The 23,298-nt window shown below is 31.9% G+C and overlaps 1 protein-coding gene across 1 annotated transcript; it reads right to left on the bottom strand.

Annotated features, from left to right (window-relative positions):
- Positions 1-913: 913 nt before the first annotated feature.
- LOC148614158 (palmitoleoyl-protein carboxylesterase notum1-like) lies at positions 914-22,877 on the bottom strand. Its single transcript, XM_088588038.1, has 13 exons — positions 21,716-22,877; positions 13,981-14,033; positions 12,969-13,070; positions 9,737-9,797; positions 9,401-9,453; positions 8,476-8,578; positions 7,980-8,168; positions 6,284-6,384; positions 5,776-5,956; positions 4,748-4,795; positions 4,253-4,363; positions 3,231-3,421; positions 914-1,585 (listed from the first exon to the last, which is right to left on the bottom strand). The coding sequence occupies exons 1-13, from the start codon at positions 21,973-21,975 to the stop codon at positions 1,296-1,298; spliced, it is 1,743 nt and encodes a 580-aa protein (XP_088444164.1). The 5' UTR covers positions 21,976-22,877; the 3' UTR covers positions 914-1,295.
- Positions 22,878-23,298: the final 421 nt, after the last annotated feature.

The following is a 23,298-nucleotide window of genomic DNA, read 5'->3' as shown; positions in this document are numbered from 1 at the left end:
TCTTTTCCGACACATCTACATTTTTGTGAATGAAACTAACATGTTCATATGTAATATAACGATTTTAAATGAATTTTACTTTATACTATATTTGGGTACACGCTGAATCTTCAACAAATAATGAATATTTCTCGGGTCATTTTGCGGAGTGATCTTCATAATTTGTAAAGGACCATAAAGTACAGATTGAACCAATCCAAATCATGGTTATTTATATCTTATGATAATAAAATTGGATGTCTTACCGGATTGTCAACATTCTGAAGTTGATGTCTCCTGTATTTTACTGATTGATTTGCAATGTGAATGATGCATCTGAAGGAACAGAACATGCTTACCCTTACATAACACCAGATTGAACTCCCGGTTGTTTCTATTTATAGATTTTTGTTTACTATACTGTTTTCTTTTCAATTATATACATGTCGTTGCAGTTAATGTTGTTGTCTACATTGTGTATGCATATAGTCTCTGGTTTCTGCTAACATTTTAACCTTGTGCTTGGATTTTGATGTTTCTAAATTGTCGTGATACTTTGGTATTGTAATACCGATATTTTAGATATGGCAAAAAAAATCCACTGTATTTAAATTTGAAATATACGCGCTTAACATTTTAAGCAGCAGTTACCACTTACTTGGTTTTCTTTTCGCATTAAAGAAAACTATGATATTTGAAAAGACAGCATTAACTATAATAGGATATTTCTTCTTCATATGCCGTTATCTATGAAATGTTCTACACTGATTTCTTTTAGTTTTCTAAGTTTAAGCATTAACAGTAATTTTAATTGTATTATCATAGAAATACAAACTATCAATCAATAAATCTTGGAATACATTTTTCTTTATTGTGTATTTTGCTCTTTTTCTATTGATCTGTTCAGTAAAACTAAGAAAAAAAAGTTTTTTCTTCATAGCATTTATTGGATATTTTAAACTCATATTAAAATTGTTACAACATTGTAAACATTCAACAACAAAAAAACAAAATAGAAACCACAGAAATATGGTCTCCAAATCGAATCAACCTTTCTTTATGCACTACTTTGTCGGCTTGTATATATCCCTTTGACAAATAGTCGGTCCAGGGCCCATATGTATACAGCTGCAAACATACCTCAGCCTAAGCCATACAGTACCGTAGATTCACAACGTCATTTCGAAAATTCTTCGACAAATACTCATCTGCATGTCCACGCCATGTTAAAGTATACACAACTACAACTTTACCTTTTGACATAAACAGCATAATTCTTTTATTAATCACAACCACCATTCTTCTATTTCTCGATTTCACGGTGACGATTGCCTGAATGTCCTCTCTAAAAGTTTAGAAATCTCATCCGGATTCGAGTTTTCCTTCTCTGAAAGATCTCTTCCTAGGATTTCAGCAATGCTGTTTCTGTCAATGTCAGAATCAGCAAATAGTTTAAAGAAGTCAATTTCTTCACCCGTGTACTGGTGCCTGAATGCAGGGCAAAATTTATTACACCATTGAGGTAGAGGGCACGACTCAATCACGTGATGATGACAATGACTGATATGTTTCGCAGATCGTTGGGAACGACTTCTTTTCTTTCCTCCTGTAATAACAACTGTATGTTAAAATATTGTTTGTTACTATAACCTTGGTTCCCTTGATTACTCGTTCAATAATTAAATAAAGGCATACATATTTTAGAACAATGCTGTCTGAACAAAGAGTAATCAAGGGAAACAGGTTACAGCGGTAATCAAAAGAATGCAATCCAGGGACAAAGACCCGACATGGAAAACAGACATACACAACAAAGAAGATAAAGTGACTAAAATCATACATACAAAGTAACAAAAGCAAATGAGCAACTCGGACTCCACTAAAAAACTGGGAGCATGGACCAGGTGCACCGATAGGGTAAGCATCCTCTGCTTCTCTAGAAATACCCAACGAGTTGCTCATAAAAACTCAAGTCCGGGGTAGGCAAACGAGGAAAGGAAAACTATGACCCGTTTAATAAATCACTTTTCATGGTGCAGATGGATACACCATAACGATCCACGAGTTCATTATGACGACCATAAAACTTCTGTAGTGATGACTCCAATCTTGTAGCAACATAACCCTGTTCCAGAAACCTGTTTGTTAGAGTTTAGCCCGATACAAAATGTCTGCGTAGTCTCGGCAAGCTCTGGCATAACGTATGAGTTGTGATATGAACACTCCGTACGAAGGTGCTGAAGGGATGTTGCCACAGATGAAAGGAAAATTGACAATTTTGAATGAAAAGTCATCACGTTTGTCGTAAAGTTTGGTCTATAGTTTTCCTTTAACATCGATTTCTAAGTGTAGGTCAAGATATCAGTCTGACCCCAAAGTGTCTGTAGTATCCTTTATCTCAAGTTCTTTGGGGTAGATATATCAAATCCTCGAAATTAGGATTGTTAACGATAATACGTCATCTATATAGCGGAAACTGAAATTAAAGGATCTAGCCAAACTATACAGTCAGCCTCATAGGAGTGAAGGAATAGGTCAGCAACTAAAGAAGCACAATATATTTCCATTGGAATGCCGACCGTTTGTTGAAAAACACGTCCACTACACTGGACAAATATGTTGTCGATTAAAAATATCAGCATTTTATAACATCTTCCTCTGTATATTTGGAAGATGATTTGGAATTATTTCTTACAAAGTATGAGGAATCTCTACAAAGAACTATATATTTGTATCTAGGTGTACCATCTTTTTTGGAAAAACAACGATGTATAATGTTTTTAAGTCGGGATTTTAACTGAGTATGGGGAATAGAAGTATACAGTGTTGAAAAATCATAGGTTTTAATGCTATTACATTCAAATAGAAATAATAGTCTTGTACTGATTGTCTCCAAAAGATCTTTGAATTTTCAGGATCCACATTGAATTAATACCAGTACGGGAGTAACAAGTGTTGTAGGAGGACTGCAGACCCTTTTTGACAATTGTTAGTGTAGAAGTTAAAAGTTTTGAAAGAGGTTTGGTGGTACATTAATATTATTACAAAATTTAAACACCAACATAGAAAGGTAACGGCAGACAGAGGATCGTATAAACCCGAACCCATCAATGTCACTATCATTCTTTACAATGTCATGTCGACATTAATTTATCCAGAAACCATTCTTCTCCATCGTCAATAAAACAATTCAAAGTTTGTCTTTGACTGTATCGTTTAATATAACTATATAAGCAAAACTTATCGCATACTTCGTCGTTTGTTTTTTCGTCTGACCCTTCGTCTTCGTCTGTTGTCTTTGTTTTTATTTTTTCTGTTTTTCTTATTCTTGTTCTTTTTCTTCTTCCGTTTTCTGTTTTTCTTCCTCTTACGTCTTCTAACTCTCTTTGGTTTATTTGTTGTTGTTGGACCATCTTTCAACAGAGGGTCTGTTTGAGGTATACTACAAGTGAAATATGAATATTGAATATAAACACATTTGAGTGCATGTGTACATTGGGTTAACCAGGATGTCGCCCTCACGACCTTAATTGGTTTTAGAAGACGACAGTTAAGGTTGCACAACACAGATGGGATTGAGATGCACTGTTTCGTACTTAAGTAGATGCAATACCTGTGAAGGTAAAGAGGTGTAAAATAGATGCCTTAAGCTATCCGGAAAGATTCATGTCCTCGCCGGATAGGGTTCTCTTCCCTGCACCAACTGGCTGTTTTACAAAAATGCAAAATTTCGCACGAACTTTAACAATTTAAATCACGAATAAATGAGCAGAAAAAGGTACACTTTGTGTTTTTGTTTTTTTTATTACAATAATACCCGCTTACTTTTTCTGGGAGTTTTAAAGTGCTCGATATTTTAGAAAACCTGTTTTTTTGAAAATTATTTTTGGGAAGTCACTAAAAACAGATATATCTTTAATATGTTACCATGCCTACAGATTCTTATGTCAAAATAGAAAAGAATATTTATCTTTTTTCATGGATCTCCATAATGTAAGGTTCTGGTAAATATATACTTTTAACATGACAAAATGATGGATTTGCTTGTTTAAAGTCTCAATATAGCTTTTTTCCGCCAATTGCCATATAGTTATCTGTAGTGATCTATCTATATAGTGGAACCTAATCTATAGCATGTGTTCAGTTCATGCCAAGACGTCTTTAAAATTGGCGGAACCTCCATTTTATTCGTTTTCATAAATGCGAAAGACAGAAAACATAGCTTAGAACATTTTACATATTTAACATAACAAATAAAGAAAATCATATTTACATTGGTGTTGATGAAGTGGTTTTTAGACATTTGTCCTTTTCAAAATTATTCTCCCAGCAGTAGATTGATTGCGCTAAGGTAGTACCCTTCACAGATACAGACTGCCAGTTCCTGAAATGTAAATAAAGCATCAGGTTTCCTAAGCAAAAAAGTACTTTACTAGCACCGTTATCTCTTTTATAGTAATACGTGTTCTTCCTTGTGAATTTAATCAGTGATCAAAATGTGTTTTTATTTGTTAAAGACAAATCTATGATATAAAATACACGTTGTTCTATAAGATAAATTATTTTACCTTGTTAATGATAAAATCATACATTTGCATACATATTGCCATTCCTAAAGCTAATTCGGTTAAGTAATGTTACTATTCATCATGATTTCTTTGACCCTTTATAGTCTTAACTTTACCCATTAAAGAAAACGTGTTTGCTATCGATAGTAATACGACGGGATTACTCCCCTTTTCACGTCTTTATTGACTCTTACACTTACCTTTGAGTCAAAAGAACATGTGACAAACAAGCTGGTGCGAAAACAGCCCTGTAACATGAAGATTTATTATTAATAGAACATTAACTAAAATACTAATTGTAATTAATATACTTGCTGAAAGTACTTATGTTCTTAACACAGTTTTTACAATCGGTAAATGTTGTTTTTTTTTGTGGGTATTATTTTTTCCCAAACGGTAAAGTTTGTTTTATTGGGTATTATTTTCTCTTTATTGTCAGAATTACGGTTTTTTAATGAATTTGTCCCGTAAATAAATTTGGTCAGAGAATAAATTTGCTTGAACTACGCATTCAGAGAGAAATTAGTACCCCATTTTTTTTTTCAAAAACCCCATACACTTTGATTAAGTGATTCATGAAAATTAATGACATAATTATTATTTTCATTCATTTTCTTTTTAAACTAATGTCCTTGAATATGCGAATTTTAATGCATGTTTATATCTTAGTACACATGGCTTGAAATATTTAAGTAGCAGTCTTTCTAAAAATCAGACAGAAAGTGATTCATGCATGTTAAAAACCAACCAAATTCAGTTTTATTTCTTGTTCATAAACAGTAACTGATCACGTAACCAGTCTTAGTTTTTCATTTGGTCGTTGCGCTTTTGAGATAAAAAAAATATATATAGATTGTGTATGAATTTTGCACTTTGCAAGAGTTATCGTTCTTGATTTGGCTTCATTTGGTTGCTTTTAGTGTGAGATAAATGTATGATTTTCTCAAAAGCGCAAATCTGAACACAGAAAAGGTTTTTATGTGAAAGTAAAGCATATGTAGACCTAAAAAAGCATCGTTTGTTTGGTGTGTTTTTATTGATCATGAATGACTTTACCATTGGTAGTGTCTGAATTTTATGTGGACTGGTACTTAAAACGATACATGTAGATGTATGAAGAACTATTATTTCAAAGAATAACTCATTAGACAACATTTTTAATTTTTTTTTTATCCAAAAATATGTAACTTTATTTTTGTCTGCCTAAATAAATACATATCATACTTACGAAACATTACTAAGGGATTTCTTGACTTCCTCTCCTAGATTATGGAGGTATTGCCACTGTTCCTTTGACATCATACCCGATTTCCGACTGTTGGAATTCAATGACAATTGTGAGTAATCTATGAGATTGTTCACAGTGATCTGTGCTTCATCGAAGAGGTATTGGACAATGAACACAGGAGCTAAAAACGAGAGAGTATGTACAATTGAGCATTTAAAGCGAAAATTAAATGTTTAAGAACGGAGCATATATAGACAAAATATATCTTTTTGTTTTGAACTTTAACAGATTTACAATTTTGTAGAGTTCACACTGAGTCCATTGACTCTATCATTGTCAACTCTATATATATTATTATTCCGTTCAAAGTTTAGACTTGCGAATTCATGGACAGACAACATGAAAGCGAGAGCTATAATAATAATGAATATTTCAAAACTATTCTCTTTAGCGGTATATGTCGGGAATATGTTCTGAAAAGTTTCATCACAAATGAAAAGAAACTCACTTTTCAGTGTTGGATACATTCGGTAACCAAAGTAACATTTCCAATGTTCATCTGCGGGGTATTGATTTTTACACGCTTCTGGAACATTGCCCCTCCATAACCTGAAACATTGAATGTATGTATTCTATATACACAATATTTGGTAAACGTATAAATTAAGGTTTTTTTTCCCAAACAAAGGAATGATATGACATTAAAAATGTAAACAGGGTCATGTATTAAATGCTACTTGCGAAATTTAGTTTGGTGTTTAATGTCAGACCCTTGAAATAAGTTATAAATAGTAAGATTTGAGGTAAAAATAATATATCTTCGTGACTATTTTAGCATTTGGTCAGATTTGAAAAATATTTTAGTAATATGTAAAACTTCTAAACGATTTCTTTCGTAAGTTTATGTCATCTTTATTAGTCGTCTATATGAAAGAAATAATAGGGGGAAGTAAACTTTAACTACAACAACGCTCACACTGCTGTTTAATTAAATAGAACAAACAACGGATAACCTTGGCACAATCGTGTAAATATTCTCAACGTACAAATTAATTGATTTTAAAACTGTATTACTTAACAATATTCCGACTACCTTGAGCCTTGACCTAAAGAAATAATAAAGAAAGTCTCTATCTCCTTTTTTTATCAAGACCACACGAAGAATTTTGCACTTTATAGATACGAAAGTAATGGAAAGTTTAAGTCATTTCTTTTTTTTTTTCTCTCTTTTAACAATTCTACTTCGATTTAATCAATGGCAATTTAGAAAATGTTTATCAAATTTATCAAGGTAATTTGGAAATTTAGATGCAATCATTAATAGCCTGCTGCGAGTGAAAGAAACTTAATTGACTGTAAATAAAATTCGCGATATGAAATGCGGTATTCTTCGTTATGACCTATTGTTTTTTAATGAAGTGGAAAGTATAGTAACTGCAGAGTGTCATCGATCCTACCACTTATATATTTCATCTTGAATGATTCTGGTTTTATAAATTGTATCGGAGCACGAACTCCCGCATGGTGATAATAGTCTGAGATGACGAAAGTGTGCCTAGAAATAAGTAATTGAGTTGGCCTAGATGTATTGTCCTGCATTATAAAACTGGGTTGAAACTAGAAAACTAACAAATGTATCGGTACAATAGGCAACTACATTCATTGAAAATTGACTGTACTCGCCAAATTTGAGGTTTTAAAAGGAGGAAATATTTTATTTTAAAAAAAATGTTATAAATCGGCAGAAAAATACCGAAACGAAACGTCAGTAGTGGGTCAGAATCCCAAAACGTGACCTGTAAGTGAATATAGGAAATAAAGACGATCTACGTACACACTGTAGCGAACCAAGTAAAAAAGAATAAAATTGATGACTTATTTATGGATATGTTAGTGTCGTAAGAAATGCAAAATATCCCACAAAAACGATATTGAATTCAGTGAATAAATACCACGTGTACATATCCACAAACCCGTAAAAGTACGAAATCTGTACAGCCTTACAGTATCTCAGTGTCATTGTAATCGAACTGAATGTTTTGTACAAATTTGTACAAGCATTGCCTACAACTCAGCATTCATAGATTATGTGTTGTGAATGTATAAATTGGAATTGAGAGACGATGAAACTACCAAAAGATTAATTGATGCTACATGGGTGATCTCTCCTTCACTCATAAGTCGTGCTATAGTAATAAACTTACTTTATTCCTCTCTGTATACTATCTACAGGTGAACATGAGAATGAATCTGAGCATTTATTAGGACGGAACTGTGGAATGTCTACGAACCAGCCGGAGTCAGCTATACCCCGGACTTCTACACCTGGAGCTAATTCGGCTACAAGGTCGGCTACTCTGTCTAAATTCATTAGAACACCCGTACCACCAGCACTGAAATAGAATGTATTATTTTCCTTCATGAAGATGTATGATATAAATGATAGTAAACAGTTAATATCAACATTAAAAATATATAGAGAGGTGATGGTAATTCTTGATAAAACAGTAAATTAAAAGTTATACTTCATACTTAAAATAAAATATTATCATACATTCAAGTGTTTAAAATGGATTATTTCATGCATTTTATGCTTCATTATTTTTATTTTATTTTATTTATTTATTTATTTATTTATTTATTTATTTTTTGGCATTTGTTATATGCAATGGAAAAACCACAAAACTTGAATTAAACTACCTGCTTCCAGCTAATATCAGTCTGTTAGCCTTCCGCAGACCTCGAGGTATAATTTCTCGTATTACTTCTTCTACTATATACGATCCTAAAAATGAGTATCCTCCTGAAAGCATAATTACAAGTAATAGATGTTAAAGCTATATACACTAAAAACTCAAAAATATTTACAAAACTGTAGCAATAATGACGAATATAGAAACTATAAACCAAAAGACACAACGCAGATTTAACGAAAACAAAACAAACAAACAAACAAATAAACAAACAAAACAAAAAACAAGAAACGAGGAGCACCTAGACTTTGTGATAGGTCAATTTAACCGAAAGAAGAAAAACCAAAACTACGTGTGGTATTGGCATTTCATCTGTGCTTATTGTATTAAAGAAAGGTCGATTTTTGTTCGAGCGGGGTTTTTAAATATAGTTTTCAATATAGGGCCCTTACCCTACCGGTGCATCTGGTCCATGCTCCCAGTTTTTAGTGGAGTTCAAATTACTCATTTGCTTTTGTTACTTTGTATGTATGATTTTAGTTACTTTATGTTCTTTGCTGTGTATGTCTGTTTTCCATGTCTGGTTTTTGTCCCTGGATTGCATTCTTTTGATTACCGCTATAACATTGGTTCCCTGGATTACATTCTTTTGATTACCGCTATAACCTTGGTTCCCTTGATTACTCTTTCAATATTGTTGTGTATCTCAACCTATTTTTTTTTAAATTTATTATTCATCTATATTGCAATGTTTTGAAATTAATTACTTACATAGGCGCTCAAATTACTGTTTCACTTTTACATAGACAAGTATTTTGTACGAAATTTATTTCATATATAAAAGCATATAGGCAAAACAAATACAAAAATACAAAAAAATAACATGAAAAATTATTTCTCATATTTAAAGAATATTAGTTTCAGTTTTTTACCTGGATGAACAACTGTTCCCGTCCAAGAATCACTTGAACAATATGGAACAAATCTGCAATTGAAATTTATAATTTCAGTTAGATATATTTAGTAAAAAGCACAATTCACTACTGTAGCGGTAAATGATATCGAAACCTTAAAATTTGAAATATTATGCTAACCGTTTCATCTTTATCATACTGCTTTTATTATTACATTTTTCTATGCAGTTTTAACAACATATATTCGAGGACACTGTATGAAGTAATTCATGAAACAATATCAAAAGATGTAATGATGTCCCAAGAAGAAGAATTCTTTATGAATACAGTTTGAACATAAGATAATATACTTACACCATATTTGCATTGAAATAATAGGAATTTTCTTTTGGGTCCCAAGAAAGTAAACCATTCACTACAATAGAGGAATAACTGATGAAATAAACATCGATGTAGTTAAAACAAATTATGAGGTTGTTGATATATTTATTATATCTTAGTCTAACTATATTGCTGAATAAAACGTGTAGTTTTACATGTAAGCAATGGAATTTTGGAAATAATCACAAATGTGACTTTTATAAATAAGTTTATTTTAACAACATCTAATGTTTATTGTTATCATCGCATATGTGCAACAAATGACGTCACAATAACAGATTGTCTGAAACGTGCAAGAAATGTGCAATCTGAACGCGTGGCTAAAGATAACACTGTTATTAAATCTATTCTAATCATTAAAATCAATGCATGTTCCTTTGGTAATCTGATTAAAGGTATGCATTTACATTTCCTACTTTCAAACCAAATTTAATCGTGATCAGTTTATTATAAACCGGATAACACAGCAACCATAAGTTTGACTTAAATGATCTAACGATATTTAACCAAGGTCTGATAGACCACACTGAGATTTACCTTTGATGTAGATACGTATATCTCGTTTGCTAATTGAACACGATTAATTATGACTTTGGTAATTCGTTTTTCTTGTAAAAAGTTCATAGTTTATGGTCGTGTTGGACCGACATATAAACTTTGATTTCTTTATCGATGTTTATTTGTTTATTGGTCTGATAGCGTCTTCTGTGAGGATTGACTAATAGTCAGCTGAGTACAGTATGAAATCAGTATGAAGTAAATGCTTTAACTAATCACGTACAAATACATCAAATACATCTCAAAAAATATATCTAAACGTCAATAATGGAAAAAATCAGATACAACAAAATCTAACTACATGGCATGAACGTAATCACAGGAAACAAAGATAGTTGTATGACCCGAATGAAATACAATTACATGTAAAACCTGAAGATAAGGGAATGGAACCTAACAAAAAACTAACGCACTGGCGATATGAACTCTCATAAAATACGGCAGTGACATCAGGTGGTCTGGACAGGTGAGCCTGATGTCCTGCACTGCTAGCACTGCTAGCAACATCAATCATATTTCTAGTAAGTAAAATCCGCATATACCCTAGCAACAACAGCAAGAAGTCAAGATTATAAATAGATGATATAGGCTATCTCTATTTAAAGAATGGACATAATATAAACAAATCCAACCAATAAAAATAACGAGCTAATGAATGTAATTGATCGAATGCTCCTTTAAGACATATTCCTAGTTTTTTTTGACATTGAATAAAAGAAAATACAATGAACCCGTTGCAAAATCAGGGTAAAATCAAAGAACTGAAAAGAAAAAAATTGTTTTCAAGTATTATGGAATATCCTTAATATACATCTAAGCTTTAACTATTGAAATATAGCTATTTGACAAATATTTTTGCATGTGTTAAATAGAGATGCTACATAAAACAAAAGCTTTAAAATAGGTAATTATCAGGATATGAACATAAGGCGACAAATTGTATCTATTTTTGTAAGCTGAGTTATAATGGAAGTTGAAGATATTAGGAAATTGTAAGAATGCTTTTTAAATATTATTCATAGTTTTTGTACACGGTTTGTTTTCCTGGTTCTTATCCTTTGACATAGGAAGTGGTTATTATTAAAATCAATGTTATTCTTGATTTCAGATTCATCCATTAATACATACATTAAGGTCTATTAAAATTCCATACGTAATTTGGTCATGTTTTTGCCGTTTTAACAACATACAGGATCGTTTTGTCGTGGCAATTAGATTAAAATAGTCACAGGAGTTCATGTAAGATATTTAAAGTCGCCCTCACAAAATAGTCTGGCCTTATTAGAATAGAATCATGCCAAGAGCATCAGTGGGATATTGTTAATGATTTAATGAAATTAGTCATTTTAGAAGGTGGAATGAATTAGCACCACCTACGAAAGTATTTCGTTTCAATTGTCCATGCTACGTGGTTAGAAAAGAACCTGCAGTGAACATACAATGTATGGAATTCAATGAATGAATGCAAGCAGAGAGTTTTGATAGGGAGAGTATAATTATCTTCAATTCTATCTAATTTAAGTTTTATCAGATTAATCGGGTTTTGTTAATCTGTTAAAGCCTTCAGTCACACAGGGGTGGTCTGGCAATGAACCGAAATGATTAGGAGAAAATGATGTATTCTTTCTAAGTACGACAGAACGATATGGACTTACAACTTACTTCTTATTTGATTGTTACCATTTCAGTATAGATACGGGAGCCGTTTCATGAACATAAACCATTCTTACTGCATTTGGGATCACAAACCGTAATAGAAATGCATATTCATTTCAGCCCTATTTTATTTTTAAATGCAATTGCCATATACATAGCAATGCGTGTTTATTTCAGGCAAGATATAGTATTTAAAAAACGCAATTCACATGTACTTAAAATATACTCTTTCTCGTATGTACGAATTCCAAAACTTTCATAGTCTCTTACACTTCAGGTAATTTGATGAAAACCGAAAGAGCGTAGAATACTACTCTACAAATAACACCTTTATAAAAGTCATTAAACTTCAATTTAAAAAAAACTTGTTTCACCCATATAACAATATGTGTTTTCTTGTTATTAAAGGATAATGTTTTTGTTAATTAAAAAGAGCATTACAACAGGAAAGATGTATATTTGTGTATATACAAATTACATCATCAATTTAGTATCTTCTTGAAACAACTGATATATACAATATACTTTTAATAATATCCTAAAATTCATAGAATAGTCCTGGTATATGTCTATTATAAATGACTTTTAACAAACAGAAAGCAGCAAGGGAGAAAAACTTCCAACGACAAATAGCAGCTATTATTTATCATACTAATGACAAACTATTCAGTACATAGATGACAGCCTTGGAATTGCTACTTGCCATTTGGATTAGATACGCGATGGTTCAATCACATAAACCTTTTAACTTTTAACAGAATTATTTTAGGTATAATTTGTTTCATAATTCAAAGCTTTTATGAAATAAAGGCCTTCATACGCCATCAATCCTCAAAGCGACATATTACCCCTATAAAAGCCTTTGATTTTTAACTTTTGATGATTACGATATATTTAAAGGATATTCCATGATTGATCCTCTATGATCCTCTGGCTCTGATTTTTTGACCTAAAGGTTTGTATACCTTTCAAGTTAGTATTAAACGCTTACCTCTCCTCAGGTGAGGCCAATTTTTACTGCTCATATAAGATCGCATTCCACTGTTATTCCATCTCATCCGGCAGCTTAAGTCGTCAAAACAATACCACCCGCCTGTCAATCAGAGAAATATCAAAGACAAACGATTACAGGCAGGTATCTCAAATACTGCTCCGAAGAAAGTAAAGGCAAACGTCTACTCACTTATATTCATTTCACATAATATTAAACGAGTAACAAATAAAGGGTCAACTTAGCCACATGAATTCTTTTGCCTTCGTCTTTAATTGATTTTTGAAGATAGATATATTTATATTTATCTTACCCTAAGCATTTGCACGATTTGTCTTTTTGACTTTAAGAAGTATTTTGTATTATGTAATAGTAAGGCAACAGTAAATATGCATTCAAATAGTAATGTTTACATTTTAAATCTTCAAATGTAAGATTATTTGTAAAGATGAATATGCTTTATCATGAAACCTTACTCGGCGAGACCTTTTTCAACTTGTTCAATTAAGTACAATATTATACCATAATGACTAAAGACGAGTTAAAACCATTTTGTTGAATATTAAACAAAATACAAACACATCAGGTCACATGTCTTAAAACTAGTCAGAAAGATTTTTGCACTATGATTCCTAATTATTCAATCTTGAGGATATTCAGGTTCATCTAAAGTTCCATCGTGCATGAATGTATTAATTTCTAGTAAAGTTATCGTTCTTATATAAGTGATTTGATACTTTAGTCGAGATATGAAACAAACTACGATTTACGTAGTGCGTGTTGTATGTCTCAGCTTGTATGTGTTGTATTTCTTACCGAATGCCTGTGCGATTTGTGAATCCGTGTTGAAAAATGTAGTATTGTTTTGCCTTATTCATTTCTGCTATTAATTCATTCAATGATGGTTTATTAGGTTAACGCTTATGAACTGAGCAAGAACTGTCCTCAAGGTCACGTAAGGCCATGTTTATATCACTTTGTGATTTAATTTGCTTTGATTTTGTTAACTCACCTTCAAGAAAAACGATCCACTTTTTACTGCCAAACGATTTCCTCATGTAATACCTGAAATTGATTTAATATAGCATTTAACTTAGGCAATAAACAACATTTATACAGTATAAATGGAAGTGTGATCAAAGAGAGTCGTTTAGAGCATAGAGAGTCAGATATTATGATATCTTTTATTCAAAATAGTATTGAAGCTGTCAATCAACCATCTCAATTTTGACCCCGAGGTCAAGATCTTCATTCAATGGGAAAATAAATGTTCTCTTTAATACAATTTTTATATCTCTATTGGAATTGATTGTCGTATTTTAATGTTGTTTTGCCTCGGTGGTAAATTTATATCGATGTATAGTTTACATACGTTATCTGAAAACTACATGTTGATAATTTGAATGAAAATCCAGTTAGAAAAGTGAAACAAATGACAACAACACTTTAAGTTGAATCCAAAAAACAAGTCACCATAAAGCAAAGAAAGGTACACTATTCATAAATGATATACAGTAAAGGACACAAAATTGTATGATTGGTCCATACGTTATGACGTCATAGTGCCATACTATCTATTGTGACATCTTATATACGATAAATATAACATTTACGTCTTTTTTGGTGAAAAAGTGACACCAGGAACCGTCAGATATGCACACACATATCTAATAAAATGAGCATCTCGGCTCTGATCATAGACCAGATTTACAAATAATTGTCTAACAATATGCACTTAGATGTACATGTGATGTCAGATAAACTAGATAAGACTTTCATAGAGTATATATCAACGCGTTTTTATTTCAAGGTCACTTCGTTCAAGCAATTTTGAATTGATTATATTTATTTTATACGGATAATTCCAAATCAAGAAGGAAAAGCTTAATTTATATTTACATAACTGGCATAACATTAGTACATATTTCGGGTAGGTAAGTATATAAATTTCTGACGAAAACAACTAATTAATGAATTAATTCTGGTATTTACAACCAATTTCTTTGCATTTCGCAATTTCTTCATTAAAAATAAGTAATTGTTCTTTGACTAAGGATTGATAGAGGTTCATCCAAACAATTACAAAACACCACCAGGTCGGCAACATCAAAAGCAGAAAAATAATTTGTCAGAAAATAGTTCCTTTATAATGATATAGGTTCCCTTTGAAGTCGGCATACTTCAAAGGGTAATGAGCACATTCCACCTTGCATGCAGAATCAGTGGTAATTACCTTTGCAATGAAAATACTGAGATTTCTCACTCGTGGATGTGTATTGGGCACAGAGACCGATTAATGGTTCAAAGGAATAGCTTGTGATTATCGATGAAATCCTGTTTATATTTATATTTCCTATGTTTATATTTTGATAACTAATAGTAAACCTTACTCTGAACACTTCAAATGTACGCTACGAAACAAACATCAACATTCAGATTTAACTGGTTATTAGTATGATAGCATATATCGATTTATGCTTAATGTTAAATTTTGTCATTCAAGATTTTGTTAATGACACATTGTGGCAAAGTAACAATGATTAGAACAGCGAACAAAAGTAACCAAAATAATACATACCGAAACTAAAAATAAATGGGCAACCCAGACTTGAATTAAACGCGGGAGTATTGACAGAATGCACCGGTAGGGTAAGCAGTATGGTTTGAAGAGTTAAATATTTATCAATAATGGACTTTTAACGAAGTCAATACGTTATATAGGGACCTGTTCAGATTATATTCTGAGATCAATATAATCTACAAGGTCCATATATAACGTATTGACTGAGTGAAACTCATTAATTTATATATTACATACGTAGATAATGTATCTTTGGGATGGGCATAATTGCCTGAAGTAATTACGGAATGGAACGGTTTATATCCGGATCTAAATTCAGAAGTACAGTGTCAATATATATTTAAAAATAGAAACAGGGCTTCTTGTACGTGGAATATCCTTATATATCAAGGACATCCAACACCCTTCTATGCTTACGTTATCTTCCCTGTATCAATTTGATCCACTGTGGCCGTGTAGGGAATAGAGTCGTCGCATTCTGAGACATTTTGTATAATATTGATTTGTTGTGATATGCATCATTAATTTGATCCTCTATCCTACATAGTAACACCTAAATGAACTGTCCCGTACTATCATACATCGTGTACTAAGTTACAGCCCTAGATCACTCGGCCAGCTAGGCTACATCAATTTGATCCGATGTAGCAGTGTAGCGAATAGAGTCGTCACATTCTGAGACGTTTATATATATATGAACTCTAGTCTAAAGGAAGCTACCATACTGTAAACTTAATAGGTATCGGATCGTCGAGCGAGTCATGACGATATAGCACAAACAAAGGTCTAAAGGATTTTACAATGCACACATGGATTATTATTACAATATTCACTTCGCTTAGGAATACTAACGACAACCTCCCAATACCATAGGCCTTTTGAATTGAAAAGTTACCATTTGTTAAAACGCTTCATAAATAGAACAAAAGTATTACAATAAAATCAATCTAAACCAAATACTTGTCTAAACCAGATGATTATAAAATCATTTTATATCAAATAAATTGTATTTTGAACCTTAGTAAACAGAACACCTCTACAAACTGACCAACACCTCTACAAACCGACAAAAAGTCCAAAAGGGGTTCGGTATGAGACAGGTTTCATTGTGTAGTACATCATGTCATTCCTAAGTTTAAATATATATCATAATATATGTCACTACATTTCAGAAGGTTTTATAAATTAGAATATACTTTACTTTATATCAGATTGATTTCATTTGTAGCGTAAGATATGTTTTGTATGCCTATATTCTATGGTATTTCTTGTTTAACAGCTGGATATTGTGTTTTCGTCTCGTCATCAAGTTTATATTTAGGAATTTCCTGATTCGGGTCTTGATGATTTCATATAATGATGCAACATATACTATTGGATAGGAATAGGTTTACATGTAAATTATACTTATTTTTTTTTATATTTTTCTCTCGTTTCATCGGGGTTAACAACTTGGTTCTATGTTTACACGGTAAAATATCCTTTCGCACCAGGATAGACAATCTACTTGTTGTGATGAATCAATTAATTACCTGTAAAAATAATCACACTGTCATATTATGTAGGCCTTACACGATGTTCGTCTGTTTGCATACCCAATCACCTCGTAATAAGATGGGGATCCAACCTGCTGACAAACAGGAAGTACGCAATAGCAAAAGTCATTCGGTACAATTGATCTCCGTTTGCATTGTTAGACTGTATCTGATATTTTCAAATGAGAAGAAATCCTATTTTTACTTATTCGAAAAAAAAATTAGGTTTTTATTTTCAATCAATGACTTTCGGTTGATAAGGTCAATTTCAAGTTCAAAAGCCAAATTGAAATTCAGCTCAAATCCTAACTAATGTTCTTTGGTTTAAATCTTTGAAAATGCAAAATTAAATCATTCTCTGTTTACATTCCGTCTTGTTTCGCTTTTACGATAGATTTGTATGTGTTATGTCAATCGTGGGAGATTGTGAAACGTTGGCGTACAGCTTACGGTTTTGATACTGCAGCCCTTTTCACCAAAAAAAAAATCGTAAGAGTAAAATTAGTCGTAAGTTGTGACGTCATAATACTTAACTCTGTTATGACATCATTACTTACTATTAATTTTACACTTACGATTTTTTTTGTGAAAAGGACCACTAAGTCTTACTGTAAAAAAACATTACAAAGTTTCAAAAATAATTCACGGCCATACTACTATGATAGGCAATCCCTTACTCCAATTGACATTCATAAAGCTTACACATTCTCCTATTCTACAATTGTTTAAAGTTATAATTCGATCAATAGAGTCTTAACAATGAGGACCATTTATTGTATTTTAAGAGAGTAATCAAGGGAACCAAGGCTATAGCGGTAATCAAAAGAATTTTCAATCCAGGGACAAAGACCAGACATGGAAAACAGACACACACAACAAAGAACATACAGTAACTAAAATCATACATACAAAGTAACAAAAGCAAATGAGCAAATCGGACTCCACTATGAACTGGGAGCATGGACCAGGTGCATCGGTAGGGTAAGCGTCCTCTGCTTTTCTAGAAATACCCACCGAGTTGCTCATAAAAGTCAAGTCCGGGGCAGACAAACGGCGTATGCTTGTAATTGTTTCATCATTGAAACTTATCATTAATTGTTTAAATAGAAACAAAATTGAGTCACATTCGGATGCATTATTGAAAATGCGGTAATAAGTATACAATAAAAAGCAGCCTGAGAATATTTAGATAGGTTTGGTGCACGACGTTATTTATTGAGCTGCCTCATATACCCGCAAGTGGAGGCATTTAATCCAACAGACACTCAGAAATGTCAATTTAAGTTTTTTGAACGGCAATTATTTGGGGTCTTTTTTATATAATACTAAAAATTAAATCTTCTCGATGTGTAAATGTTCTTGTGTCAGTTAAATATTAGGTCTCTATCCACCTGCATACTGCAAAAAGTACACTACACTATAATGAAGTCCAAAGTCTGTTATCATTTCAGGATAGAACGATATTTAACTGAAGTACATCATAAAGATAAAAAGCTTGTCTAATCATTCAATTAAAGTCTTTGACGACCATATTGATATGGACGATGTGCAACACTCCATTAGCGACAAATCCTAAGGGGTGGTTACATCAAAAAATAAAAAGCGAAAATCACAGAATGCTTCAAAGATAAATTTTATCTGTGATGTTCTGTTTGTTATTTGTGGAGGGGCAACTGTTTATTCGTCCACTTCTGATCACGATTTCATCTACAAAAGAATTGGCTTAAAAAGAACGAATTACCAACCGATCAATTCATTAACAGAGATAAAAATACTTCATACAAACATGAATTTGATTGAAGATTTTTCTAGCAAAAAGGATACAAGGAGAATTGATTGACACTAGAAGATAGCAGGTCTCTTTGATTTTATACCAGTTCGCCACCTGCAAAGGTGTCGTTAGTGTACCCGTCAGGTCTATTACATGTAAGTAAAGACAACTTTGTTACTGTAAAATGAGTTTGACCTTTACTCATTGATGACATTTTTAATTATATTCACACCATATTAATCAAGAAATAAAGGTAATACGTTTACATAATAATAAGTGTTTATCTATTGATTTATTGCAGTAAATACTTGAACTCCATACTTATGCCTTTAACAAATTTAACCACCTTTCATATAAATCTCCATGTTTTTAATGAACTTGTTTTTCTCGGTACTTTTGAATGTTTTTTTACAAAATCTTAGAATTCAGAATTAATTGTTGTAAGTGCTAAACAGTTTATTATTTTGTCCTTTTCTTGACAATGTATAGCGATTTCTCGAAGTAATACCTAAAAGTATATTTAAAAGACTACTATATATGCAACATGTATACACAGTTATATGTTTTTGAAAATGTATGCAGTAGCAATATGACCGAAAAAGGTTGAAATTGATCTGACCACAATCGGCAATAGTTTAGAAAGTATCAACACTTGTTTACATATTAAGTCCTTATTAAGTCAACGTAAACATTCGGATTTCCGTCGACAAGAATAAGTGAGTACTTTATTGTAAGAAAGAAAAACAACATGGCGCTTCTGTTTTCGTTTTATTTCACATCATTATCACGTAGAAATGTTAAGCGTTTCCTTTAGTTTTTAATTTAAACAGGAAATTAAGTTAAAAATAGATTTTTGTTGAGTTTGTTTGAAACGATTTAGCCCTTGTGCGGAACCTAAAACAAAAATATCGTTTTGCCTGATTAAAAGCCCGGACGATTTTTTGTGTATTTCATTCAGTTTCAGGATACGAAGGATGCACGCGCATGACGTATATAACACATGGATTGTGGGAGGTTTGCTGTTCTATTTGTTGTAAGTTCGACATTCCATCCTTGGATGATTCAACGTAAAACTTAGGTACAGCTGCACTTAAAGAAATTTTTTTAAATCTCTAAAGTCTACCCCGGACTTGACTTTTTATACGCAACTCAGCAGATGTTTCTAGAAAGGCTGAGGACGCTTACCCTACCGTGCACCCGGTTCATGCTTCCATTTTTTTTTTTTTTTTTTTTTTTTTCTTTTTTTTTTTTTTTTTTTTTTGTGGTCCGAGTATCATTTTGGTTATTTTATGTTCTGTGGTGAGTGTGTATGTTTTCCCTGTCTGGTCTTTGTCCCTGGATTAACTTCGTTTTATTTCCGTTTGATAACTTTTTTTACATATCAAGAAGAGGAGAAGGTATGTACAAAGATCTAGCAAAATGAGAATAATCATATCGGTACAGGATTATAACCAGTAATTTCAGATAACTCATTGTGGGACAGTAATTCAATTTGTATTCACTTTAAAACGAAACACTGATGAACCATTGAATATTTTCGAAAGATTGTAAAAAAAGAAAGAGGCTATGTCTTCAAGTTGTTAAGAAATGAAAACAGAGGTCACAAGGTATAGGCTATAAAAATGTATCGGTCGATCGGTGAGTGAAACTCCAACTAGAAAAGGATAGGGTTGCTCTAAATATAAGTTGGAATCATTTGGAAACGAGAGGTTAGAACTATGACGCATGGTCTTTATAATTTCATTATGGTTTATCGATAATATTACTAGTGAGAATATATTTTACGGCATAATAATTCCATGAATACGAAATGCAAATAGTTCATAGATTTTTATCTTCGAGGGGTGCCTTTGTAAAAGGATAAAAATAGAAATACCTATCTTCACAAATAAAGCGTGAATGTTCATCACTCAGTTGTTACCAGGTGAAAATAGATAGTTAAAAGAAACTACAGTACCCTAGTGAGTTGACAAAAAGTCAAGAATGCTTTTGATTTTAGTGTTATGAAATATGTTGATATTTAACTACAAAGTTGTTTTATCTAGAAGAATGGTATTAAAGATAAACTTTGATAATATAAATTTATTTGGCACATATTACTACTAGGAACTATGTTTAAGGCATATTATATAAAACGAAATTCGCACAAATAATATGACTGATTTTTAAAAGATATTGCATAAATATAAATACGATTGTAGTGACTTGGAGGGTGCATATATTATATTGTGTATATATGTATTATGTTATTAAATTTATATAACATGATACACACTCGACACATATTTCTTTTAAGTTTTAGTGTGACAATTGCAAATAGTGGCTTTAATATATTTTTTTTAAAATCAACCATTCACAAAAACTTTTTCCATAAGACAACTTTTCAAAATGAAAGAAAAAGCATGAAAACGTTTATCAAAAAAGTCGGTGTCCTCTCAAAAATATGATATAAAGAGTACAGAAGTGAAGTATTTTTTGTTCTTCATCTTGAATTTCTTTTAATTTATTTCTTGTTGGGGTTTTCAATTGCAGTTCCTTATCCAATCAATCAGATCTAGTTATTCAGATCATTGAGATGAAGGGTAATAACAAAATTACCAAACTGATAAACTCTAGGCAATAGTCAAAATAAATAGTCAAATTATCAATGGAAAAACCGGAATGTTAGAAGCTACTGCAATGGTCCTGACTTCTTACCGGTGTTTTTTTTATAGAGGAAATTATACATTCTTCAATATATCATTTTGTGATTATTTTATATTAGTAGAATAATCGTCATTTAAAAGACCAACGCTGATGAAATAAATTTTCAAAAAATGGCAAGAATTTCTGTGGCGAATCATCATTAAATTTAACCTACCCTGCTGGTGAACCGTCGTTGCATGTCACAGTTTTGTTCTTCAAAAAATATCGCTTGAACTTTGGTATTTCTTTCACACCGCAGTCATGTGACTTTTGAGCAATGTCTTTAAGTGCTTTCATAAGAGAGTCTGAGTTTCCAAGACTCTCCAGTTTGTTCACATCTAGAGGCATGTCGTGAATTCTGTTGTAAGATTTTGGATTACATGAAACAAGAACTAAGTGCAACATCCACAATGTAAAAGAACACGATTTCTTCATTGTTTGATACAATATAAAATGTTAGTATTTTTATTATGAAAAATGTCTTTGGCTTCCATGCCAATGTAGTTTCATCACTTAAAATCTTATAAGGACAACCGATTTTAATTTCTCATTTGTTAGAATAAACTATAATCCGGTAAAACTGTTATTCTTTAGAAACTATAATTCTGTACTGAAAAGAATAACTCCGTTGATATTCTTCTCCAGACATAGTGGAACAACGTATATGTAGTATAATCCTGTCGTTACTTGCATTCCTCTAAAGCCATGATAAATATAATAAACAGTTAATTATATTTAAGAAATAAAAATTTGTAGTAATTATTCATTGTTTTATGTGATAATAATAATCTGACACAAACATTCCAACTTATACTTTAATCCAATAATGATTGGCATTGTTTTCGTCATAGCCGAATATTTTCCGATAGTAAAAGAATCAAGTTAGAAAAAAAACAGATCGTATAGTTTGCTGGCAAAATTAAGAAATTATCCTATTATCCTCAGGTATTTTCACATAATAAACACCATTCATTAATCGAAAAATGTTTGCCCATTGGCTAAAACTTTACAATAGCCACGCCTCTCTGATTTGCATTGAATAAACTTGATTAAAATGTCTTATGTTGTCTTCCGCTTAATGATGATAGATCTACGCAAACGCTTTAAAGATCCTCTTCTATACCTGTATTGAACACAAATCCGTAATTGCACCTTTTAATATCCGTGTTAATTAGTACCATTCTGTTAAATCGTAAATGTTCGATTCATGATAAACTCGTTAAGGTAAAATAAAACCTAAATATTTTGTTTAGACAATTCATTGCCTTGTATTAGTATAGTTTACCCGATTAAAATTTGGCTTTGAAGTACAAAGATCTCCGTGAGATCAAAGCCGCCGCGCTTGGCAGATACGATGAATACTCTACTCTGATCTCCGTGTATCGAGATAAAGACTATAGGTGAAAATAGAGGTGAAAATACGCACGTTTGTTTTGCATTTTGTCTAAAGATAAATATATATGATAAAACGTAGAAAAATCGTGTATAACAGGAAAGTATCAAAGAAGGTAGTAAGGAGACATATTAAAAATCATGAACTCATTACTCGCTTCAGTAATGAAAGCCACGGCAGTTTTTATTAACAATTTGGTTCAGCAATTAACAAGTTCGGTTCTTTCCTTTGATAACCGATCTCGTTATGATATAGAAGGGACGAGATTTTTTGTTACAACCAAAGTCACCTACCGTGATTTCATGTATAAAGTGATTAAGGCTTCATATTTCCCTGCAGCTAGACGATTTTCTCTCAGCAGGTGA

The sequence above is a fragment of the Perna viridis genome, chromosome 6 (assembly GCF_037379345.1).
Source record: "Perna viridis isolate PV_CMFRI_1.1 ecotype Kerala chromosome 6, ASM3737934v1, whole genome shotgun sequence".
NCBI classification, from domain to species: domain Eukaryota; kingdom Metazoa; phylum Mollusca; class Bivalvia; order Mytilida; family Mytilidae; genus Perna; species Perna viridis.
Note: the sequence above shows the minus strand (reverse complement) of the source record. Positions and strands in the feature narration are given on the sequence as shown.